This window comes from Pelodiscus sinensis, chromosome 3, assembly GCF_052426305.1.
Source record: "Pelodiscus sinensis isolate ZL-2025 chromosome 3, ASM5242630v1, whole genome shotgun sequence".
NCBI classification, from domain to species: Eukaryota; Metazoa; Chordata; order Testudines; family Trionychidae; genus Pelodiscus; species Pelodiscus sinensis.
In genome coordinates this window covers 20,887,680-20,914,586 of record NC_143054.1, presented here as the reverse complement: position 1 = coordinate 20,914,586, position 26,907 = coordinate 20,887,680, and the positions used below count along the sequence as shown (strand labels likewise).

The 26,907-nt window shown below is 45.1% G+C and overlaps 1 protein-coding gene across 1 annotated transcript in view; it reads right to left on the bottom strand.

The window, feature by feature from the left end:
• The window catches only part of WDR35 (WD repeat domain 35), an 82,398-nt gene extending 59,571 nt beyond the window's left edge, over nt 1–22,827 (bottom strand). Inside the window, exons 1-6 of the mRNA XM_006137577.5 lie at nt 22,529–22,827; nt 20,675–20,792; nt 11,092–11,163; nt 5,945–6,037; nt 3,439–3,567; nt 2,748–2,881 (exon numbers count right to left, since the gene is read on the bottom strand). Coding sequence (XP_006137639.1) covers nt 2,748–2,881; nt 3,439–3,567; nt 5,945–6,037; nt 11,092–11,163; nt 20,675–20,792; nt 22,529–22,552 — 570 coding nt within the window. The 5' untranslated portion in view covers nt 22,553–22,827. The remainder of the gene's footprint in view (nt 1–2,747; nt 2,882–3,438; nt 3,568–5,944; nt 6,038–11,091; nt 11,164–20,674; nt 20,793–22,528) is intronic.
• Between the last annotated feature and the right edge of the window lie 4,080 nt (nt 22,828–26,907).

Sequence of the window (26,907 nt, the reverse complement as noted above, 5' to 3'; positions counted from 1 at the left end):
CAAAAGGCTATCCATCAAGATGGACATATAGAGGATTTTCTAGTGTATTGTTGCCTAAAATGTAATGCTACAAATTCCAAATATAACAAAAAATGAAGTCAGTGAAGTATTTTCAAAGTTATTCCTATACTCCACATAACTAGAAGATCAAACTAAACAATGGCAAATAAAATACACACTGACAGAAACATAAAATAGTATACATATTTATTTTTCTGCAGGGACTTGATGAGATGTAATTATTTTAAGAGCTTTAATTTAATATAACACTAAAATTCTGTTTCACTGTACTGACGCACTGTTCTATGACAAAGATACGCTAGTTCTAATGATAAATGAAATGAAGCTCATGCAGCTAGCATCTATATGTTTTCAAATTTCTCTTTTAAATAGTGGATTACAAGACAAAGAATGCTTTAATTGATGTTCTTGTCACTTAGCTGCTCATAACAACAGTGTATTTAAACTTTATCAGAATATTCACATTGCCAAGTTTTCTAATACATGCATAAAAATCAGAATAAGAAGTCTTCACATAGGACCTTGTGCAATTCTGAAGATTCAAAACAAACTAATTAATAAAAGATTAAACTTAAAAAACAACAAATGGTCTGGTAGCACATTATAGACTAACAAAACATGTAGATGGTATCATGAGCTTTCGTGGGCACAGCCCATTTCTCCAGATGACCAGAGTTTATAAAAGATTATAGCTACTACAGTGAAAGACACATTATCCAGCATTTTACCAACTGGAAGTCTCTATAAACTGGCATTTCTGATTTTCAATAGGGCGCAGTTATTTGCAGAGATGGCAGGTTCCCTGCCTGGCTCCATATATCCCTGCTCCTCCTATGCAGAGGAACAGCCATGGGAATTCCCAGTCCTGCCCCAAGATACTGGTTCTGCAGCTCACATTGACTGGGAAGCACAGCCAATAGGTAATGCAGGATCAGAATCCACAGGTGGATGCAGTGCACAGAGCCTCCTGGCCGTGCCTCCACCTATGAGCAGAGGAACATATTGCCACTTGTGGAGAGAGGCCTCAGGTGAGCACCACCCAAATTTGGCACCCCACAACCCTTCCTGCATCCAAACTCTCCACCTCTTGTTTAACTATACAGGCAGTCCCCGGGTTACGTACAAGATAGGGACTGTAGGTTTGTTCTTAAGTTGAATCTGTATGTAAGTCGGAACTGGCGTCCAGATTCAGACACTGCTGAAACTGACCGCCAGTTCTGACTTACATACAGAATCAACTTAAGAACCCCAGGCGTCCCCAAGTCAGCTGCTGCTGAAACTGATCAGCAGCTGATTCCAGGAAGCCCGGGGCAGAGCAACTCTGCCTCGGGCTTCCTGTAGTCAGCGCTGGTCAGTTTCAGCAGAAGCTGACTTGGGGACGCCTGGGGCAGAGCAGCTGGGGTGCTACTGGACCAACCCAGCAGCACCCCATCTGCTCTGCCCCAGGCGTCCTGATTCAGCCGCTGCTGAAATTGACCAGCAGCGGCTGAATCAGGACCTGGGGCAGAGCAGCTGGGGTGCTGCCGGGTTGGTCCAGTAGTGCCCACGGGCGCTGCAGGACCAATCGGCAGCGCCCCAGCTGCTCTGCCCCAGAGTCCAAAACAAAAGCCTGGTCTGCTGGGGGGGGGGGGAGCACACTAGCTGCGCCCCCCCCCCCAGCAGACCAGGGACACGGGGAGCAGAGCCGCAGCGGCAGCGGGATGCCGCGCCTCTGAGGCTTTGCTCTGGCAAAGCCTCAGAGGCGAGGGACCCCGCCGCGGCTGCAGCTTCAGTCTGGGTGCCTGTGGTCTGCTGGGGACGGTCCCCAGCAGACCACAGGCGCCCGGACTGAAGCCGCAGCCGCAGGGGTCCCGCGCCTCTGAGGCTTTGCCAGAGCAAAGCCTCAGAGGCGCGGGGAACCGCCGCTGCTGCCGCTCCAGTCTGGGCGCCTGTGGTCTGCTGGGGACGGTCCCCAGCAGACCACAGGCACCTGGACTGAAGCCGCAGCCGCGGGGGGGGGGGTCCCGCGCCTCTGAGGCTTTGCCAGAGCAAAGCCTCAGAGGCGCGGGACCCCCCCGCGGCTGCCGCTCCAGTCTGGGTGCCTGTGGTCTGCTGGGGACGGTCCCCAGCAGACCACAGGCACCCGGACTGAAGCCGCAGCCGCGGGGGGGTCCCGCGCCTCTGAGGCTTTGCCAGAGCTTCTTGACTGAAGCGGCAGCAGTGGCGGTTCCCCGCGCCTCTGAGGCTTTGCTCTGGCAAAGCCTCAGAGGCGCGGGACCCCCCCGCGGCTGCGGCTTCAGTCCGGGTGCCTGTGGTCTGCTGGGGACCGTCCCCAGCAGACCACAGGCACCGGGTCTCAAGGGGCAGCAGCAGCGGTTCCCGCGCTTCTGAGGCTTTGCTCTGGCAAAGCCTCAGAAGCGCGGGAACCCGCCCGGTGCCCCTGGTCTGCTGGAGACGGTCTCCAGCAGACCAGGGGCACCAGAGCAGCTTACGAACGGGGCTTTCTCGCCCCGACTTCCGGGGCGAGAAAGCTCCGTTCGTAAGTGCGGATCCGACGTAAGTCGGATCCGCGTAAGTCGGGGACTGCCTGTAATGTTTTACTTACTGGCACCACCCACTCTCCCAATATGCTGGACAATGAAGCTTTTACTGTACTTGTAAAGTATATCTGTCTTGTGATCTACAGTTTTATATTAAAAATTAGATAGTTGACATGTATACTATATAGTATATAACTCTGAACTTACAAGAAAATTCCCTTGGTTGTCATAAATATGAATTTCTCCATTTGCCATTCCAAAGAGTAGAGTTTTGCTATCTGAGGACCATGCTACATGACACAGTTGTGAACCTTTCAAATCTTTCCCCCAAATACGATTACCTTTAATAGAACATTATTAAACTTATGAAACATACCAGAAAATTGAAAAGATGCAAATTACTTACACTGCAAAAACAACATAAACAAATGAGATATTCAAAGTTACAGTTTACACAGCAACTAACTCAGTGATATGTATATTCAGGCAGAAAGTTCTGTAATCAGTGTTACTGTGGGAAACATAACCCATGATGCCAGCCTCCATAAACTACTTCTTAAATTTTCAAACACTCTCCTTAGTGATTTCTTTTAAACTGTCCCTTAGCTTGGGAGGAGCACGTCATAGAGAGCCTCATTATCCTCCTTCAAATCCCTCCCTTAAAGCCTCCTATGCTCTGATGACTACAAAAAAAAAAAAAAAAAAATTGAGAACAGTTAAGCTGCTTGGAGATCACCACCTATCATGGTGACCAAGATTGTGTCTTCTGTCTGTAACCATTTGTTGTCTCTTGTCTTATATTTAGATTGTAAGCTCATTGGATCAGGGTCCATATTTTTGTTCTGTGGTTGTATGCTATGGTAATACTATTATTATTTACTATTTGTAACAACCTTACCATCCACTGAACCAACAATCACAGCCCCATCTTCATACACAATACAGATCTTTTGTCCATCAGCATTCCAGCTCATACTTCGAACAACAGATTTATTTCTATTGTTGATCATCTCCTCATACCAAGCACCTGTTATCAGAGAACGGAACTAAGTTGTACCTTTCACTTTTCAATCCTTTAAGGTACAGTGTTTATTGAAAGTAACCCAAGACATATTCAGATGTGGCTAGTCATTAAATGTCAAAAAACTGCAAATAGCATAATAATGACATTCACAAATGATGCTAACTTTGAAGTATTATGAACACATGAAAGTTGGAAGAAAGAATATAATAGAACATAAAGGGGTTATAAACGTTATCTGGAAATAAAATTAGATTCAAATTTATCTGAAATACAGATATTCAGCAAAAGGAAGAAACTTGTGGAACAATAATAAAGAACAAGATCTAAGGTGAGACTGAGCAGATAATTAGAGAAAATTGGGTATCATTTTGCTATGTGATACAGCAACAAAAAAGGCTAATGTGGCATTCGGCTGCATACACAGAGGTGATGTAAACAGAAAGGAGAGGCATGATTTATTAAGATGTACAGGTCATCCAATAACAACGAGAAGTATAAAGGCATCATTACAAAACAACAAATATCATAAAGTGCAGACACCAGAGATGGAGAATTAAAAAGGATGGTTCAAAGTAGTAAAGTGATCAAGTTAAGAAACAAAAGAAAACTTAGGATGTGTATTTAAAATAAACAAATAACTAAAAAATTGCCTAAAATGAGAGCTACCAGATTATGGAATAGCTTTCACAAAGGATGCAAAGAAAACTCATGGCTACATTTCTATCACTCTCCTGCTTATGACATTCAATAGACAATACATAAACAATATACTATAGGAAACAATTTTCTTTGACAGGGTAATGAACTAAATGACCTAATGAGTGTTTTACCAGTAAAATTAATTCTAGCCAAAGTAAACCATCAGATTTGATGCAACCAAGATAGGGAACTGAACTCTAAGAATGCTAGTAATTTGATAAAGGACTCTGTTTTCTAACAAAGACTTTTTCTTTCTTTCTCTCTCAATATATACATTTTCATTGATTTGTGTTGGTAAAATTGCTTGTGATAATTGGTGCACTTCTACAATTGAGGAATTTTTAATTGCGCTGATGCATATATTTTTAAAAGCTCAAATATTAAACAGCAAATGAGTACTATAAGTTATATATTACTTAGGGTATGTCTAGACTACAGGCTTACGTCGACATAAGTTTTGTCGACAGTATCTGTTGACAAAACTTATGTCGACATAGAGTGTCCAGACTACATCGCTTTGTCGACATAACAGCATCCAGGCTGCGGGACGCTCTGTCAACAGAAGAAGGCACCCAGAAGTGCTTCTGAAAGGTCACAGGGGCAGCCATAAAGTGTATGCTTGAAAACGGTCATCTTTCCTAAGACAGTTCTGGAAAGATTATTTCATTCTTTATAAAGGATTATACTATGGAAATTGTGCACAACTAAAGTTATTCAAAGTTTGTTTAAAAAAAAACTTGAAATACACTTTAAACCTATTTGAGCTTTGTAACCCACAATTAAAGTAGGGATGTGAAGGACTAGTCGACTATCTGATAAGTAAATGCCACTTGTGGAAGAGGCCTCAGGTGGGCACCAGGGAGAAAGAGGGTGGGGCAGTGATGGAAGGGGGAGGCACCAGGAAGGTGCAGGGGTAAGGGAAGGTGCTAAGAGATTGTGGGGATGAAGCAGAGGGGCAGACACAGGGAGGGAAGGGGAAGGCACCAAAAGACAGTGGAGAGAGGCAGGGCAGGTGGATGAGGGAGGTGTTAGGAGAGGGAAAGGAGAGGGGTAGCTATAGATGATCAGAGTGGGGCTAGAGGAAGAGTGGGCACAGAAGGAAGAGAAGGGCTGGTACAGGGGAGGGGGGCAGGTCCCCAAAGGGCTGAGCGGAATGATAAAGGCAGGAGCCAGGACAGCCGAGGAGGGTGAGGGGCAGCAGGCATCAGGGGAGCAGATGGGGCAAGGGAAGGGTAGGAAACATGGCAGCAAAGGGAAATGAGAGGTTAATAAGATATTTATTAATAACTTGAGTGCCACAGTGGCACACATCTGAATAAACACACAGCAACTCAATACTGGTGCACACGACAAAATTCACTCCACTCATAGAAGGAAAATATTAGAACACTTTTCCCAGCCTCTCCCCACCAAGTTAATGCAATGAAAATTGGGTTAATGCAATTGCAGGATAGTTGCATGGGGGACTTGCAGGGGCCAAACATATCCCTAGTCGTAGGTGGACAGTATGGGGAGTTCTTAGAGGGGTCATGACACCCTTTGCTTCTGGTCATGTGTCCATCTTGACCTCGGAAGTGGTACTTCTTGTGGAGGGGGAGGGGGGCTAATGTAGGCTTGGGGGCGTGGCTAACGTGTCTCTAATCTTGGTTCAGAAAACATGGTCACCATACCCATACAATACCTTTATACAACATCCATACAATGATAAGTCCATTTTGATCACTGGTAGTTAGCTTTTGATACTGTTCATTCCAGGTCACCACTTGTACAGAACCTGGAAAATTATATAAAATTCACTTTTTATACTAATCAGGAAATGATCTAAGATACTGTAGTAAAGATTACATCCTTTTAAAAACTTTAACCACCCTTTTAACAGAATCTCCTGTCGCTACTAATTTTGATTCTGCTGTTTTAGCCATTCTTTTCTGTGACTGGCAATATATGCTCTCCTTTCCACAGACCTCTAATGAAGTGCACCCACCTCTTCAGCTATTCTGCTCCCTTAGTCTCTCCAAATTCAACCTTCCATATTACTTCTGTGAGGATAAAACCCAAGTCTGTATCCTTACATAGTTTTTGTTCTTTTTCTGTTTCTGCCTGCCATACCCTCATCAACTCATGGGTCATAATATCTTTCTTTAGGCCAACAAACCTAATAATTAAAATTCGACCATGGGAAGATTTTCAAAGGTGTAAGTGGCAGTTAAGGCCTAAGGCAGGGGACAGCAACCTATGGCATGCATGCCATAAGTGGCATGCGGTAGGAACTCAGTCCTCCTACCCCATACGCAGGTTGCATGTTGGGCGGCAGCTGCTCTGGTGGTCCCAGTTGGGACCAAAGGTGGAGGCCACGTGTTGGGCAGCAGCAGACCCAGCAGTCCCTGCTGAGGTGGAGACTGATCTTGCCAGGCTGGAGCATCCCTGCCTGTGGCACTCCAGGCCCCATAGAGCTGGAGCAGCCCACTGACGGTAAGCAATAAGCATCACCCAGTAAAGGTGATGTTGACCATTTACATCCCTATCTTGAATAGGAGTTTAATAGTTGGGCTTTATTGTTTTATATTGATTTGTGTGTGCGCATGCTAGGTTGGTTTTTTTCTTTAAACCTTTTTTTGAACTTTTAAAGGTTTTAAGTAAGTATTGTTTTTTGTATTTTGTATAATTTTTAAATTTTATTGTTTTATTTCTTTATTATTGACAAAGGGATTTATTTTGGGTTTCCTCTTTTTATTTTTACTTATTTTATTTTTAATATTAATCACGATGTAAAAAAAAAAGTGAAACTGTGAAAGTATACCAGGAAAAGCCGGAGCAAAGCCCAGGGCAGGAGATCAAGTAGGGCAGGAGGTGGAGAGAGCCCCTCCTCCCATCCCAGAAGAGCAGCGTGGCCCAGAGCTAAAGGGTTAAATCTTGGCATACCACTTCAGAAAGGTTGCCGACACCTGGCCTAAGGCCTTGAAAATCCTTCCTTATTACATGGAACATCCTGCACACCACTACTCTAGATCCAAATCTCACAATTGCTTATATCAAAAATATTGGTCCATGATCAACCTCATAACTTGATTTACTTCCCAAATTTCCTAGCTCTATGAAACTATGATACTAAACTCATATTAGAAACTGACAAGACCACTCAAACTCTGTTATGCCTTCGTTTCTTCTTAGCTTGACTAACAACATTCCCTTCTTTATGTCCTCCTTCCCAACTTTGCAAACTTTGAATTTAAGAAGCAGTGGTTACTAATCTTCTCACCTAGATCCAGGTCACACTCATCCCTCAGAAATATCTGCCAATATCTAATACCTTGGGACCAAGATAGCTAACACAGCATACCAACTTCCTGTCTATTTCAGGATTGAATATAATCATCCATCTAAGACTGATGGAAATCTCGGTATAATCTCTCTCACAATTGACCTTTTCCATCACATTCAAATATGACATTCAAATGCCAAAGATCCAACAAGCCTCATTTCAGAATATTCAAAATAAGCAAAGGACTGTTCTCTGATGTCATCTTAACCTACAATAACTTCTCTTTCTCTTAAGTGTACATAGTGAACTCCTTGATTCTTCAAATTTCACCTTCCATGGTCCATGACTCTTTCTATCTAATGGAACAATTCAAAGTGCTTCCAATTTCCTTATGCCCATTTTCTTGGTACTGAAAAGTTGCCATTCTACCCTTCTTTAGTCCTACCCTACAACAACTACAAACTCTATTTATATGATGTACATATATGTTCAATTAAAACTGCCATGCCAGGTGATAGAATCATAGAGCTGGAAGAGACCTCAGGAGGTCATCAAGTCCAGCCCCCTGCCCAAGGCAGAACCAATCCCAACTAAATCAACCCAGCAAGGGCTTTTCAAGCCGAGACTTAAAAACCTCTAAGAATAGAGATTCCACCACCTCCCTAGGTAACCCATTCCAGTGCTCTACCACCCTCCCAGTGAAATAGTTTTTCCTAATATCCAACCTGGACCTCCCCCTCTGTAACTTGAGACCATTGCTCCTTGTTCTGCCATCCATCACTACTGTGAACAGCCTCTCTCCATCCTATTTGGCAACTCCCTTCAGGAAGCTGAAGGCTGCTATCAAATCCTCCCTTACTCTTCTGCAGACTAAACAAACCCAAATCCCTCAGTCTCTCCTCATAGGTCATGCACTCCAGCCCCCTTATCATTTTGGTCGCCCTCCGCTGTACCCTCTCCAATGCGTCCACATCCTTTCTATAGTGGGGGGCCTAGAACTTCAGATATGGCCTCACCAGAGCCGAATAAAGGGGAATAACTACTTCTCTAGATCTGCTGGCAATGCTCCCCCTATGGCACCCTATTATGCCATTAGCCCTCTTGGCTACAGGGGCACACTGACTCATATCCAGCTTTTCATCCACTGTAATCCTCAGGTCCTTTTCTGCAGAACTGCACCTTAGCCATTTGGTCCCCAGCCTGTAACAATGCTTGGGATTCTTCTGTCCCAAGTGCAGGACTCTACACTTGTCCTTTTTGAAGCTCATCAGATTTCTTTTGGCCCAATCCTCTAATCTGTCCGGTCACTCTGGACCCTATCCCTACCCTCCAGCATATCTACCTCTCCTCCTAGCTTAGTGTCAACTGCGAACTTGCTGAGGGTGCAATTCATCCCCTCAATTGGGTCATTAATAAAGATGTTGAACAAAACCGGTCCTAGAACAGATCCTTGGTGCACTCCGCTAGAAACCGACCACCAGCCTGACATTGAGCCATTGATCACTACTGTTTGGGCCTGACAGTCAAGCCAGCTCTCTATCCATCTTACAGTCCATTTATCCAATCCGTACTCCCTTAATGTGCTGACAAGAATATTGTGGGAGACCGTATCAAAAGCTTGCTCTAGTCAAGGTATATCACATCTACTGACTTCCTCATATCCAGAGAGCCAGTTACCTCATCATACAAGCTAATCAGATTGGTCAGGTACAACTTGCCCTTTGTGAATCCATGGTGACTTCCTGATCACTTTCCCCTCTTCCAAGTGCTTCAAAATGGATACCTTGAGGATCCCCTCCAGGATTTTTCCGGGGACTGAGGTAAGGGTGGCTGGTCTGTAGTTCCCTGGATTGTCCTTCTTCCCTTATTTAAAGATAGGCACTACATTTGCCTTTTTCCAGTCATCCGGGATCTCTCCCAATCTCCACGAGTTTTCAAAGGTCATTGTGGAGCCTTTGGCCATTATATTTGCCAACTCCCTCAGTACCCTCGGATGCATTAAATCCGGGCCCATGGATTTGTGTATGTTTAGCTTTTCTAAATAGTTCCTAACTTGTTCTTTCCCCACCAAGGGCTGTCCACCTCCTTTCCATATCGCACTGCCTAGTGCAGGCATGTCCAAAGTCCAGCCCGCGGGCCAATTGCAGCCCGTGTTCCGGTTTAATACGGCCCCACAGGTAATTTGGCAATATCTATCTTTTATGGCCCCCAACGAATCCATATGTATTGAGATGAATACATTGTAAAATCTCAGTTAATGTCAGTTGGTCTAAATTAGTTATAAATATATTTGGACACAACATGTATACTTGGTGTTATGTTCCTGTTCATATTTTTTGAACTTAAAAGTTGACAGACAACCTTTATTACCAATAACATGTAATGTACTTTACAATGTTCCTGACATATATTTCAGCTTCCTGGATTTTTTTTTCATCTGGCCTTCAGATATGAAAGGCAGAGTGATTTAACACCTGTTTAGATTTGTCATCCATGTGACGAAATGAAAAGTATGCCGTTTGCAATAAACTTTGCATAAAATAGTTAATTTGCATTTAATTTTAATGGTTCAAAGAATGTCAGGCAAAATGGTCGGCCCTCACGCTTGTTCACTTCATCAAATCTGGCCCTCTTTGAAAAAAGTTTGGGCGCCCCTGGCCTAGTGCATTTGTCTGGGAGCTGACCTTGTCCATGAAGACAGAGGCAAAGAAAGCATTGAGTACTTCAGTTTTTCCCACATAATCTGTCACTAGGTTTCCTCCCTCATCCAGTAATGGCCCCACACTCTCTCTGATCACCCTCTTATTGCTAACATGCCTGTAGAAACCTTTCTTGTTACCCTTCACATTCCTTGCTAGCTGCAATTCCAACTGTGCTTTCGCTGTCCTGATAACTCCCCTGCATTCTCAAGCAATATATTTATATTCCTCCCTAGTCATCTGTCCAAGTGTCCACTTCTTGTAAGCTTCCTTTTTGTTTTTAAGCTCACCAAGGATGTCCCCGGTAAGCCAATCTGGTTGCCTATCATATTTGCTTTTCTTTCTGTGCATTGGGATGGTTTCTTCCTGTGTCTTTAATAAGGCTTCTTTAAAACACTGTCGGCTCTCCTGGACTCCTTTTTCCTTCATGAAAGCATCCCAGGGAATCCTGCCCATCAATTCTCTGAGGGAGTCAAAGTCTGCTCTTCTGAAGTCCAGGGTGTGTATTTTGCTATTCTCCTTTCTTCCTTTGGTCAGGATCCTGAAATCTACCATCTCATGATCACTCCTTCCCTGGCTGTCACCCACCTCTACTTCCCCAACTAGTTCCTCCCTGTTTGTGAGCAGCAGTTCAAGCCCATTTAAATACAAATTAATCCAAGGAAAAAAGTAATAGATGGACAAGATGTTACATGATTGATATTTATATTGAAAATCTTTGTTCCAGTCATCTAATGGAAAATGGCACAACAATAAAATTATTTTATCAATTTCACAATAGAGTATTAACAGCTGCATTTTTACTCCAACCTTTAGATGTTTTAATATTAAGCACAAGATGACAGAGTAGCATAATGTAACTCTTACCGCTGTGACCTTCAAGAGTTTGATTCATTGAAAGATTGCTAGGAGCTGCAAGTCCTTTTAATTTAGCTTCATCTAAACAAAAATACAATACAAACAGCTTTTATAATTGTAATAAGAAAATACATCAACTTGTACATTTGGAATCTAATCTTGCAATCCAAATACATGTCATCAATCCCACTGACTTTAATAAAACTACTCTCTGAAGAAAGTATTGCAATATGTGGACCATCCTCTATCTACATTTCATATCTTTATATCTATTTTAGAGTGTGTCTGTCTGTGACTCCTTTTGTTTAAGAATTCCCCCTAAATGGTAAAAGTTAGGGCCACAACATTTTGTATGTAGCTCCTTCTTACTATAACTTGAACCAAGGTCAGGATTTGGTTGTGCCAGGAGATCAGAAACATTGGAAAAGGGAAGTTATCTGAGAGTGGACACTGGGGGCAGCAAGCCTGCAGGGGAGAGCTATCTTGAAGAGTGTCCACTGCGAGCAGCGACACTACCAAGTGAGTGGCTAGTAGGGATGAACTCTGCTACTTTGCCTGCCACCAGAAAAGGTCACTAGGCCCTCCCTTTGCCCTGCTGTCCCCCCCCCCCCCCCCCAGAAGGGCTTGAGGGAGACAACCCCACCACCACCACCAGAGGGACCTGGGGGGACGGGAAAGACTCCCCCAACCCAGATTGGGCTAGCGAACAGATATGCCCTGATGGCACCCAGGGACAAGCTGGCAGGCAGGATGCACAGTTGCCACTGTCCTGGGCCATCCCCCGGGAGAAGCCAGTGGCCACCCCCACCACCTACTCTGAGACCTCCTCACCCTCTGCCCCTTGCCCTGAGCCCGTATCAACCTCTAACCCTTACTCTCACACTCTCATGCCCCTGGCCGCCTGCCATGAGTTCCCCACATCCACCAAGGCCCTGCCCTGACTTCTGCACCCCCCACATTGTCAGTCCCCTACTTGAAGGACACAGGCAATGCCAGGTAAGTATTAGAGTAAAATACTGGTTCATCTAGCCCAGTATCCTGCCTTCAGACAGTGACCAATGCCAGGTGCCCCATAAGGGCACTATTTATTAGCTGCACCTGCTCTCCAAGCTCAGACTCTTATCAGGATCCAGAGGCTTGAAGAGAAACCAAAGCCAACTTCCCTTATTTATTTTCCATTTGAAAAAGCACAAGAATTTGAAAGACTTATTTCCTTTTCCTAAAATGTACTTAACTTGTAAAACGCGCTTAAACTGCTCTCTAGACTCTGCTGTATAACAGAAGAATGATTTAACAATAATGAAAGCAATGTAAATTGCAGACATGACTTACAAATATGTATACATAACCATTACTCCTCTAGCTACAGTTCACATTTAAATAGCAATATGCTGGCCAGCAGTGAATATTCATTCAGTTTAAGAAGAGTGAGCTACTTGGATTGAGTTCATATCTGAGAGAAATCAGCCTAACAGTTTGAGAATTCATTTCAAAATAAATATACAAGCCAGCTTATTTGTTAAGTACCAAGCAGGTGTTTCAGAACTGCACCAGTACTTAATATAAACAGGAATAGGGTAAGATTTTTTTCAAGTACCTAAATGGATTAGGAGCAAAATCCCACTGACAGGGATTGGGATTTGACGCTTTAACAAACAAATAATGTGACTAACATACTTATTTTAAAATGAACTCTCAAACTACAAAATAGATTTCTCTCAAATTTGAACTCAATCCAAGTAGCACACTCTTTTTAAACTAAATTAATATTAACTGCTGTTCAACAAACAGCTATTTAAATATGAATTGCAACTTGCAGAGAAAAGGGTAAGTATTTGTAAGTAAGTAAATTATTTTCAAAGGGACTTTTACTCCTAAATTACTTAGGTCTGGACAGCGGTGCTAGAACAATTTTTATAGTGGGGGTGTTGAGCGCAATTGAGCCAAATTGTAAGCCATGTATATAATGGAAACTACCTCAAGCACCCCCTACTTCCATCATCTGTAGGCCTGGATCAACAAAGGAGCTTAATTGTTGCAATGCTGAGTGCCCCAATGCCTAGCTTTTAAGCACCTAGGGAAAAAAATCACTGGTAAAATGATGTGATCCACTAAACCTGAATCAAGCACCTAGGCTCCCTATACAGGCAGTCCCCAGATTACGTACACGATAGGGACTGTAGGTTTGTTCTTAAGTTGAATTTGTATGTAAGTCGGAACTGGTACATATTGTAGGGGAAACTCTAGCCAAACATTTCTCCAGAGCTCAGTTTTATTCTCCCACACCTCACTTCCCTCAGTCCTTTATTCTCAAGCTGAGGTGTCTGCTGAGAAAAGCCGTTCCACGTCTCCCTGGTCTGCTGGGAGGGGAGGGGGGCGCTAGCTTCGCGTCTCTCTGGTCTGCTGGGGGGAACCAGCTAGTGCGGGGTTGCCTCACCCCGTTTGTAAGTAGGGATCCAATGTAAGTCGGATCCATGTAACCCGGGGACTGCCTGTACAATGAATGCATGGCAGTGTTTCTTAAATGTTAAGACCGAGGAACACCAAACAATTTTTTTTTAAATGAGGAACACCAAGGATTTTTTGTTGATCCAAAAAAAAAAAAAAAAAGTAGCCATTTTGAACTCTGTTGTTCTCCGCAGCACACCTTCGGCTGCCTCGCAGAACACTGGTGTTCCCCGGAACACAGTTTAAGAAACATTGATGTTTCACATGTGCCTCAGAATGCAACCCAGGGAAAAAAAAAACAGCACATGGGGGAGGAGGGACCCACTGAAGTTAGTCCATGGGGGTACATCTAAACTACAATCCTTTTTCGATAAAGGGATGTAAATTAGACATATCGAAATTATAAATGAAGCCGGGATTTGAATTTCCCACACTTCATTTACATAATGGCGGCCATGGCTTTTTTTTCAAAAAGTCACTTTTCAGAAAAAAAAGCGGTCAAGACAGGGATCGTTAGACAGAAATGCCCTGTTTCGAAAGATCCTGTAAGCTTTCCTGTAATACAGGATTTTTCAAAATGGGCTATTTCTGTCAAACGATCCCCATCTTGACCACAGGGTTTCTTCTGAAAAGCGGCTTTTTGAAAAAAAAGCCACGGCCACCATTATGTAAATGAAGCGCAGGAAATTCAAATCCTGGCTTCATTTATAATTTCGATATGTCTAATTTACACCCCTTTATCGAAAACGGGATGTAGTTTAGATGTACCTTGGGGGATTCCAAGGAGAGGGATGAGCTCCAAGCCCCACCCCTTTTGGATTTTGAGGACTCAATCTGGACTGAAGAAGACACCTATCTTGTCTTGTGATTCATATCTAGGAAGCCCTTTCATAGAATCAGATTGTTTAGGCATCTACGTCACTTCTTGCAAGACAGAATTAGGCAAGCATTTAACTCCACACAAAACAGATGGCGGCAGGGGCGAGAGTAGAGCCTCCTTTACAACCTTTATTATTCAGCAATGGCATATGTAAAGTAGTTGTCACCCTCTCTGGCCCAATTAATATTTAATTATTCAATTATTTAAGAGAGGCCTGCAACAGACTATCCCATACTTCAGTGCATAAGCAAAATGCAGGACAATGTAGCACTTTAAAGACTAACAAGATGGTTTATTAGATGATGAGCTTTTGTGGGCCAGACCCACTTCCTCAGATCAAATAGTGGAAGGAAATAATCACAACCACATATACCAAAAGATACAATTAAAAAAAAATGAACACATATGAAAAGGACAAATCACATTTCAGAACAGGAGGGGAATGCAGGGGGAGGGGGAAGGAAGGAAGGTAAGTGTCTATGAATTGTTAAAATTAGAGGTGGGGAGAATGGGATGTCTGTGAGCTAATGGTATTAGAGGTGATAATTGGGGAAGCTATCCTGGTAATGGGTAAGATAGTTTGAGTATTTGTTCATTCCTTCCCGGAGAGTGTTGAATTTTAACATGAATGACAGTTCAGAGGATTCCCTTTCAAGTGCAGATGTAAAAGGTCTTTGTAGCAGAATGCAGGTGGTTAAGTCATTCTAGGAACCATCTACTTCAAGACAGACCCAAGAAAACCAACAATAGAACACCACTTGTCATCACCTACAACCCCCAACTTAAACCTGTCCAACACATTATCAATAAACTACAGCCTATATTGGAACAGGATACCATACTCAAAGAGGCTCTGGGAGACAGACCCATAGTCTCCTATAGACAACCACCTAACCTCAAGATGATTCTTACCAACAACCACAGGACATACCACACTAATACCAACCCTGGTACCTTCCTTTGCAACAAACCCCGTTGCCAGCTTTGTCCACATATTCATTCTGCTGATACCATTATTGGACCTAACCAAGTGAGTTATAAGATCAAGAACACATATTCCTGCGCATCCAGAAATATAATTTATGCTATCATGTGCCGAAAGTGTCCGTCTGCTATGTACATTGGACAAACATCTCAGACACTTCGCCAAAGGATTAATGCCCACGAAACAGATATCAGACAAGATCACAAAGAAAAAACAGTTTCTTGCCATTTTAACCAGAAAGGACACTCTCTCAATGACTTAACCACCTGCATTCTGCTACAAAGACCTTTTACATCTGCACTTGAAAGGGAATCCTCTGAACTGTCATTCATATTAAAATTCGACACTCTCCGGGAAAGAATGAACAAATACTCAAACTATCTTACCCATTACCAGGATAGCTTCCCCAATTATCACCTCTAATACCATTAGCTCACAGACATCCCACTCTCCCCACCTCTAATATCATCAATTCACAGACACTTACCTTCCTTCCTCCCCCCCCCCCTTCCCCTGCATCCCCCTCCTGTTCTGAAATGTGATTTGTCCTTTTCATATGTGTTCATTTTTTTAAATTGTATCCTTTGGTATATATGGTTGTGACTATTTTCTTCCACTATTTGATCTGAGGAAGTGGGTCTGGCCCACGAAAGCTCATCATCTAATAAACCATCTTGTTAGTCTTTAAAGTGATACATTGTCCTGCATTTTGCTTCAGCTACCCCAGACTAACACGGCTACATTTCTATCACTATTCTTCAGTGCATAAGGCATTCATCTGAGGGTTGGGAGATCTTTGTTCAAATCTCTTCTCCTCTGTGGAGTGAACTGAACTGGAGAACTATATCTTGAGGAAATCCAGTAACCACCAAGCTAAAGGTCATAAGGGAAGGTCATTCTTCTCTCTATTGAAGGGGTGGCCAACCCGAGGCTTGCGAGCCACATGCAGCTCTTCCCTTCCCCCGGGTGCAGCTCGTGAAGTGCCCCCCGTGGCTTGAAAGCTGCCCCCCCTCAAAAACAGCCCTCTCCTCCCAGCTCCCTGTGCTGACTTGGGCAGGAAAGCGGTCCAGAATGGACATGAAAGCTGCAGAAGTAAAGATGGCGGCAGGAACCTGCTGTGGCCAAAAAGCCTCAAAATGCGTTTAACTGTGGTTTCTTAAAGGGGCAGAGCCTTTTGGGTGGGTTGGGGGTGGAGGTGCTCGACCAAATGCAACCAGGGGCTCCTTTTAAAGAGGCATTCCTTTTTTTTTTTTTCCCCCCTCAACAACTTTGCGTCGGCTCTTCGCGCTGGATCCACTGTTATCTTGGCTCTTTGCCCAGAATGGGTTGGCCACCCATGTCCTATTGTTTGCTTTGCAGAGCTATGCAGCCTCTGAGCTTGCTTACCGGATTAGGCCCAACAGGCAATGCAGGAATTCCTCCACCTATCATCTCTTACTTAATAGATCATATAGGGGCTATGGTTGCCAACTATCCCAGAGAGGATGGACCAGATACCATTGCCACAAATGGTGTCCAGTCTGTCTGTTCAGGAGAGTTGGCAACCCTAATAGGAACCAGGCAAGACAAAGGAGGAAGACACCTAGAGGGGACAGGGCCCATGCTTAGAGACTGAAACATAGGTGCTTAAGGAACTTTTACAGATGTTTGAGTGAAAAGTAAAGTTATCCCTACAATGTTAAGCAGTAGTCAAATGGAAGTTTTGTGGTCCACAGTGATGCCTAAAAATGGAACTTAGGTATCTAATTACCTTTGTGAATCTGAGGCTTTTATGCAGTTTCGAAAATTTCACCCACAGTCTCCGTTCCAAGGAATTTTGATCTAGAGTACTGATGCTGATCGTACAAAAATGTACTGAGATACCCATATGATGGAAATAAATTAGACTGCATTTTTCAAAATATGATTTTAAATGACAATTGCTTTAAGTAATATAACTGTAAAAAGTGCATCATTTTACTCTATAAATCTGATATGTGTGTCTGTTTTCAAAGTCTTTATGGAGACCCACAAATTAGGGCTGTCAATCACAGTTAACTCACATGATTAACTCAAAATTAATGATTAATTGTAGTTTTAATCACACTGTTAAATAATAATAGAAAACCAACTGAAATGTATTAAATATTTTAGATTTTTTAATATTTTCAAATATATTGATTTCTACTAAAACACAGAAAACAAAATGTACAGTTCTCACTTTATTTTTATGATAACTATTTGCACTATAAAAATGATAAACAAAGGAAATAGTACAGGTTGGACCTCCCTGACCAGCACCTTCGGGGTCCTGAACCAGGGAGTTTGCCAAACCAGAGGAAGTCAATGTTCCCCTTCTGGCTGCCCCACTCCCAGGCTCCTCTCCTTGGAGCTCCCAAGGCTGGAGCTCCCATCCTGCCGCCTGCTTGCTGCCACTAGAGTTCCCCAGTATTCCAGCTGAGACCACCTGGCCACTGCTAGCCCCACTGCCACTGGGACTCTCAGGCCTCCCTGGCCAATGCTTCCTTGCCACCGCTGGGTCCTACTTCTGCCAGAGGTTCCCCTGCCGGGGCCATCCAACCACCCCAGCCTCGCTGTTACCGGGAATCCCCAGATTCCCCAGCCGGGGCTCCTGGACCACCTGGTCCCATTACCATTGATAGTTTCCTGGAGTTCCCCAGTCTGGGAGCACCCAACCCCCACCTGGCCTCTGTTCACCGCCTGGACCCACTGATTCTGGAGGGTTCCCCAGCAGGGGTGAGGCTCCCCACCTCCCACCCTTCAAAACTTGCTGATGCTGGGGGTTCCCTAGCTTGCCTGGAGTCCTCCACCAGGCCCAGCTGCTGCAGCTCTGTCACAACTGGCTCCTGCTCCTAGCCTCCGGAGCTACTTGATCCAGCAATGTCCATGGCCCTGCCGAACAATGGTTGTTGCCGGACCAGAAAGTCCCAGATTTGGGAGGCTCATCCTGTATTAATCAATTCACTTCATACAAGTACTGTAATGCAACCTCTATCATGAAAGTGCAATTTACAAATAGATTGTTTTTGTTATATAACTACATTAAAAAACAAAACAATGTAAAACTTCAGAGCCTACAAGTCCATTCAGTACAGGCAGTCCCCGGGTTACGTACAAGATAGGGACTGTAGGTTTGTTCTTAAGCTGAATCTGTATGTAAGTCGGAACTGGCGTCCAGATTCAGCCGCTGCTGAAACTGATCAGTTTCAACAGCGGCTGAATCTGGACGCCAGTTCTGACTTACATACAGATTCAACTTAAGAACCCCAGGCATCCCCAAGTCAGCTGCTGCTGAAACTGATCAGCGGCTGATTCCAGGAAGCCTGGGGCAGGGGCTTCCTGTAGTCAGCCACTGGTCAGATTCAGCAGCGGCTGACTTGGGGATACCTGGGGCAGAGCAGCTGGGGTGCTGCTGGGTTGGTCCAGTAGTGCCGCCTCTCCTCGGCGCTACTGGACCAACCCAGCAGCACCCAAGCTGCTGTGCCCCAGGCATCCTGATTCAGCCACTGCTGAAACTGACCAGCAGTGGCTGAATCAGGACGCCTGGGGCAGAGCAGCTGGGGTGCTGCCGGGTTGGTCCAGTGGCGCCCAGAGCGGCGCTACGGGACCAACCGGCAGCACCCCAGCTGCTGTACCACAGGCGTCCGGAGCAAAGCCACGGAGCACGGGGGCAGCGGAACAGCCCAGACGCGCCGTGGCTATCCTGCTGTCCTCGGGCTCCGTGGCTTTGCTCTGCTTTGCTCCCAGTCCCCCTGGTCTGCAGACCACGGGGAAAGGGAAGCAAAGCGGTGGAACACGCGGGCAGCGGACAGCCCAGACGCGTCTGGGCTGTCCGCTGCCCGTGTGTTCCGCCGCTTTGCTTCCTCTCCCTGGTCTGCTGGAGACCAGGGAGAGGGAGGGCTCCGTTCGTAACTGCGGATCCGACGTAAGTCGGATCCGCGTAACTCAGGGACTGCCTGTATACTCCTTGTTCAATCAATTCCTAAAACAAACAAGTTTGTTTGCATTTACAAGAGATAATGAATCCGCTATTTATTTACATTACCTGAAAGTGAGAATAGGCATTCAGATGGCATTTTGTAGCTGTCATTGCAAGGTATTTCAGTGCCAGATATGCTAAATATTCATATGTCCCTTTATACTTCAGCCACCATTCCAAAGGTCAGGCTCCTGCTATTGATGTTCATTAAAAATAATGTATTAATTAAGTTTATTATTGAGCTCCTCAGGAGAATTTTATGTCTCTTGCTCTGTATTTTACCCACGTTATGTCATATATCTCATGTTATAACAGTTACAGATGATGCCCCAGCATGTGTTCATTTTAAGAACACTTTCACTGCTGATCTGACAAAATGCAAGTAAGATGATAATGTGAAATTTCTAAAGAGAACTACAGCAGTCAACCCAGTTTAAGAATCTGAAGTGCCTTCCAAAATATGAGAGGGATGAGGTATAGAGCATGGTTTCAAAAGTTTAAAAGGACAACTCCCTGATGTAGAAACTACAAAACATGAACCACCAAAAAAACCATCAACCTTCTGCTGGAAGCATCTGCCTGAGATGATGAAAATAAATATACCTAAGTTCTATTGCTTTGGATTATCAAGCAGAACCCATTTCAGCCTAGACACATGTCCTCTGGAATAGTGATTAAAGCATGAAGAGACTTATGAATCTTTAGCACATCTGGTGTGTAAATCTCTTGTGATGATAGATACAACAGTGCTATGTTAATGCCTATTTCTCATTTTCAGGTGACACTGTAAACAAGTAGACATCCTTCTCTCTTTCAAATATAAACAAACTTATTTGTCTCAGCAACTAGCTGAACAAGAAGGAGGACTGAATGGACTTATAAGCTCTAAAATTTTACATTGCTTTATTTTTGAGTGCAATTATTCTTGGTACATAATTCTACCTTTTTAAGTTCAGCTTCCACGACAAAGAGATTGTGGTACAGTACTTGTATTATGTTAAATTAAATATTTTTGGTTTTTTACAGTTAAAATTTTTGTAATAAAAATATGAAATAAGCACTGTACACATTGTATTCTGTTTTGAAATAGCAATTAATATATTTTAAAATGTAGAAAACATCCAAAAATATTTTAATAAATGTTATTCTATTATTAACAGTGTGATTAATCACAAATAAGTTTTTGTAATCGCGTGACAGACCTACCCACAATGTCATATTTCAATGTCACTTTCAAAGAAGAGTGTCTCTTTAAGGGTTCAGAAAGCAGGTGGATTTTTTTTTCAGCATTTTTATTTACCTGTCTGTGTTTCTAGTTTTAAAACTTTCAACAATCCATCTTCTCCACCACAAGCTATGAAACCTTGTTCCTTGTTCCAAGATATACATCTTAGTCGAACGTTACCAGGAATTGCAATCTGAAAGAAATAAATATTTTTCATTTGGACTGATTAATAATAACAACAATGTTTTATTTTGAAAATACCCCAACCACAAACATTAAGCAAATGCACTTGGGATATTGTGCATCATAATATAAATTGCTATAGTAACTTAACAGAACTGTAAACACATTACTGGAATTAAAGTTGAGAGAATACTGTAAAGGCCATTTACATAAAATTAAACAAACCAAGATAATCAAATACAAGGGAGGGAAAGTGTAATAATTATAATCAATAAAAATAGGACATTTCTTAACATCTATTGTAGAGGGTCTACTTATTTATCTTTTGAGCAATCTGAATCCTGGTGGAAGGTGCCAAATACTAAGGCTACGTCTATACTGGCCCCTTTTCCGGAAGGGGCATGTTAATTTCAGCTATCGTAGTAGGGAAATCCGCGGGGGATTTAAATATCCCCCGCGGCATTTAAATAAAAATGTCCGCCGCTTTTTTCCGGCTTTTAGAAGTAGGAATAAGAGCCTCCGGAAAAGGGCGCTTTTTCCGGAGGATCGGGGCCAGTGTAGATGCTCTTTTCCAGCTTTTCTAAAAGCCGGAAAAAAGCGGCGGACATTTTTATTTAAATGCTGCGGGGGATATTTAAATCCCCCGCGGATTTCCCTACTACGATAGCTGAAATTAACATGCCCCTTCCGGAAAAGGGGCCAGTGTAGACGAGCCCTAAGGGAGAAAGGGATAATGACACTGAGAATTTACTTATGTTGGAATTACAAGGGTCTTTCTAGAGCAGTGGTTTTCAAACCATCTACGTGCAAGAATAAATGTGTACAAGGAGGAATGTACAGATATGCACCACCAACAGAAACACATGCTGTGAGCACACTGCTAAGCAGGTGGGCAGCATTTGAAACTCTCCTGGGTGGCCATCCAAGCACTCAGCTTACAGGGAATGTTGCTAAGTCCCGTCACTTAGAGCTGTTTGCCTAGATTCCCCCTCCTTTCAGCAGTTAGTGCCTAGCACATCCCTTACTGACTCTTAAATAGAGACAAAAGCGAAACACCAATTGAGCTTGACTTGGGTTTAGCTCAGTTACAAGTAATGGTAAATCTTGATTGACTTATCAGCACAAACCCCCAAATGCCTTTTTTTCCTCAATAATAGTGTAAAATAGTGTATTTTTCCTCAATAATAGTGTATAAACCCTCGATTAGTGCATGGGTTGTGGGAGACCCACGTTCAATTCCCCAGGCTCTGACAGAGGAGGAGCGAGCATTTGAACAAGGGGAACAGGACCAGGCCCGTACGCGGGAGCGGGAAGGGGCGAAAGCACGTCCCCATGGTCTCCCAAGTAAGCACGCTCCCGCAGGCCAGAGGCGGGCAGCCCGAACCTCCCTCCCCCATGCTCTGGCCGGCCGGGGGGAGGCTGGGGCTGATTTCCCGCTTAGTTGGGGACCGCGGGCGATGCAGTCACATCCTTGCGGGACAGACACACACACACACACACACACACACACACACACACACACACACACACACCACCTCCCCTCCCCCCGGAATTCCTGCCTAGGGCCTGAGGACGCATGTGGAATTGGGGTTCACTGCAGGAAGGCTGAGGAAATATCTGCGGTGAGGAAAGTCCCTGACAAGTAACTAGGAGGGGAAGGCCTCGTGCAAACGGTAAGTTATTTCCTGGCCAGGCCCGAAGGAGCGAGGTCGGCTCCGGCCGCAGGACGGGCTCGCTGACACTCACCTTTTTGCTCAGGTAGATGAACATGCTGCGGGGCCAAGGGGGAGGGGCTCAGCCCGGCGCGATTGTTTGGGGAGGGAGCGTGTTAGCGGCCTGCCGCTGCCTCCGTAGCAACCGGGCTTCCTTGGCAACCGACGCCGGACTCAGCCTGCCCCGGAATCCAACAGCTTCACTTCCGGGGCGGAGCCGCGACTTCCGGGTTTTGCCCCACGGTGGGGGCCTGGCTCCGCAGCGATGAGCCAGGACGGGACGCTCCCTTGGGTGCTGCTGGCCCCGCCTCCCTACGGGTCTCCGAGAGGGAGGCTTCCCTGCGCAGGTCCGCGGGCTCTGACTCCCCTTCCGCTCAAGTCAGGCCCCGGTCTTAGGACCCCGCTGAGAGCGCGGCTCAGCCGGGACTGGTCCCCCCCCCCGCTGTTTCGCACTGTGGCCGCGGGCCGAGCCGAGTCAGGAGTAGGGATGACGCTCCCCGTGCGATGGGTTAACCAGTTCAACGTGGAGCCCCCATGGTGGTTGGGATGGAGCTGCCCACCGCTGCCTGCTCCCCCTGGTGAACTGGACCCGGTACGCATCACCCCCTGCTTATAGGCGAACCTGCCACAGCCCGAGTCAGGAGCGAGGTGTAGTGCAGCCTGGACGCATTAGCAGGGCTGTGGGACGGGCTGCCCATTTGGAGCCCAGCTGTGCAATGCCATGTGGCCCTTTCAGCACATGTAATGTGTACGCTGAGCCCACGAGCCTGGGTTTCACAGACCCATGCCTAATGTGCAGCACATACAAACATTTCTAACTTAGAGCGTTTCATCTCAAGACAAACATCCACACCGACAAAACATCAGACATTAGGGGGGCCCCCCGATGGCTCTGAGTTATCACTACACCGACCATACATCCTGGATTTTCCGGGACAATTTCAATTTTAAATACTCTATCCCAGTGTCCCATCAAGTAGTGAAATGTCCTGGAAATTCCAATATTTTGGTGGAAGGGAGGGGGAAGAAAGCCATGCCAGTTCCAGCTTGTGGGGAAGAAGTGAGCCAGAAATGGCTCCCTGCACTGATCTCTCCTTTCCCTCAGCTGGGACAGCCTTGCAGGGATACACCCTAGCACAGCACAGCAGCAACAGCCTCCCCAATCCCTATCAGAGCATAGTAGGTTCCTTTGGTGGTCTCTGGACAGGCAGCTGGGCTGGCTTTCAGTGGTGCATGGTTTCCAAAGCAGATTGGAATGTGGAGTCTGGATTCAAATCTAGATTGGAGCATTCTCTGAGTTCCAGTGCATGCTGCTGCCCAGCGAGTCCCCACCACTGCATGCTGTGTGGCCCCCTTCAGCCTGCTGCAGGACTGCCTTTGGCACATGGGGTCCCCAATCTGGCTCTGCCACCATTCCTCCTCCTTCTCTGTGCTGCATGTACTTTGTTACCCCGGCTGCTGCTGCCAGGGCGGGTCCAAGGCAAAACCCAGGGGAGTTGCTCTGGCAGGGACTGCAGAGCCCAGCTTGAGTGCACTCAGGTCCAGAAGGTGTGCCCTGTGCACTGCCGATCTCTCTTCCTGAACCCCTCCTTACCACACTGGGGGAACAGCAGTACATGGAGCAGCTTGCTCTACTTCACAAGCTGGGTCTGGCAGGAAAGATTGGGGCTTTCTTCACTACCCCCATGTTCCCTCCAAGCGGGGAGCTGGTGCTGCAGCCTCACGGCTGTGCTGAGAGAAGGGTGTGGGCTAAGCTTCACCCTCTCTCCCCCCCACCTCAACCCCCCTGGGGGAACAGCAGCGAGCTGTCCAAAAGCTTTCCTGCTGCAAGGGGTGCTAAGCCAGGTAAGCACCCTTCCTTATGCTCAGACCCCTGCACCACAATTTCTCTCGCTCTCACCCCTCTGCTCACCAAAACCCCATACCCCTAGCATGCTCCAACAGGCACCCTCCTTTGCTCCTGCACCTTCCCCCATGGTCAAACTCTGCACCCTCTCTTGTTCCTGCTCTCTTCATGCTAGCCAAACACCCTCCCTCCTGGCTAGACACCCTTTCCCCAGTCCATTCCTGCCTCCTCCCTCGTGGCCAGACACCCTACCTCTAGTCTGCTCCTGCACCCTTCCCCCAGCTAGACACCTACCTCCACTCTTTTCCTGCATCCTCCCTTGCTCCTGCTCCCTCCCCCTAGCCAGACACCCTAGTCGCAACCTGCTTCTGCACCCCACCTCCTTCCCAGATCTCATACTCCATCCCAATCCCACTTGCTGACAGCCCTGTCCTGAACACTGAACCCCTCATTTTTGTCCCCACCCCATAGCATAAGGGGTCCATAAAAATCCACTAACTCCAGAACCTGAGAAAAATAAATCTGGCTTGTGGGAAGCACTCCCTGTCCCTTCTCAGCCCATAAGGCTGGAGTGACAGAGAAGTAGGGTGTCTCGGTTGGGGGCCACATCAGTTGGGGGTTTTAGGAGGATTTTTTTTTTTTTTTTTTTGCTTTTCACTTGTATGGTCCCCAACTGATTTTTCTGTGGGTCAGAGACCTGACACCCAAAAAAGGTTCCCTACCTTGCGCCATAAATAAAGAAAACCTTAAAACCTTGTGTTGAACATAAATTTATTTTATTTAAAATGAAGTGTGATAAAGTAACATGAGTTAAAATGCTTAATCTGTTTATGATAATTAAACAGTTCTCCCTAGCTGCAGTACTAGCAAAATGGCTTGGGCATAATTATGTAAGTAATGTTAAGTTTCCATTAGCAACTGTTGGTCTGTGGAAAGGTTTATATTGATCCAGGTGGTCCCCGGGCCAAAGTTTGAGAACCACTGAAATACAGGTACCCCCAGCCTCTCTCCCCAAGGGACTGCCCTGGGCTTCCTACTGCTCCACAAGAGCCCCCAGAGTGGGGATCTGTTACCACAGTGGTAAAATCACCATGTCACAGTGGTATGGATGATGGACAGACTCTTTATGAGTCTTCCTCATCCAAGCAATTGATGATTTAAACAACATGTTAAGATGCCATGTGAAAACACTTGGTACATCCACACAGAGGCAGGATGTATCATCTCTCTCCAGAGAGGGTTGTCATGACTGGTGTGTCTGGGTAAACAAGCCCTTTGTGAGCTCTGCGAAGAGGTGAGAAGTTTTGACTTCCAGTTTCAAGGGATTTGTGCTTCTGTCTTTGGGCTGCATGTTGCCTAGACCTGAATGGAGTTAGCTATGACAATGCATTTCTGAGTTATTTTGGCACACAAAGTGAAACCTGTGCTAAAAACTCCACGTCCACTGACAGAAATTACTGTTGTCAGAAGTCATCAATTCAAAGCCTCTCTAATTTTTTTTAAAACATCACCTCTACTGAGCAGTAGGGCTTCTACTGATTGGTCCCTTATATTTTTGAATGGAGACTATGGGTATATCTACACTGCAGTTTTTCCAGAAAAACAGCCATTTTTCCAGAAAAACTTAGTCCACACTGCAATTGCAATCTTTCAACAGAAAGTGGCAAGAACGCATTGGTTTTTCCAACAGCAGTAAACCTCTTTTATGAGGAAGAAGCCTTTTACCAAAAGAGCTCTCTGGGAAAAGGCATGTGTGGATGGGGAAGAGGAGTTATTTTCGAAAGAGGTGACCTTCAGGAAAAAGCACAGGTGCTCTAGTGCCCACATTGATTGGACACTATCTTTCAAAAAAGCAGATCACTTTTTCGGTGCACTGTGTGGACACTCTTTCAAAAAGTTTTTCCAGAAGCTCTCTTCTGGAAAAGCTTTCAGACTATTTCTAGACTGCAGGCTTAAGTGTTAACTGGATCTTCTTGGATAATGTCTACAGATTGATTTGGTCCCAATCCTAGGTTAAAGTTTAAATTGGATCAGGTGGGTCCTTTGTAAGCAGGTTGGGACATGGTCTCATTTGGCAATTAGGTAATTATTTACATAATGTAGATATTGACATCTCAGTAGCTTTATATATAAAATAACCCAGCCCTATTGACCTCCATGGAAAATGTACCTTTCAAGCAGTGGTGGTGACCGTTAGTGACATGGTTTTCCCCAACCTGTAATTATGGTTAGTTCAGTATTGTCATTCTGGCTTGTGGAAAGAGGATACTTGATAGTTTTGAAGTAACTTTAAAAAAAATGAAGTTGCAGTGCATCTCATTGCTGCCCTGGACAAGAGCAACCCTGTCTGCAGTAGGAATGTAAGCAACTAATCAACTATCCGATAAGCAAAAGCTTATTGGATAAACTAGTCACTTCCCTTGCTGCCTGTGAATGAGGGGGGTGGAGGGAAGAGAGAAGAGGAGGGAGTGCTGGGGGGGAGGTCAGCTTAAAAGCTGGTTCCTCCCAGCTCTGTGGGAGGGGCCAGTGGCAGCATTCAGTCCCTGCTCATGCTGTTTCCCACCATG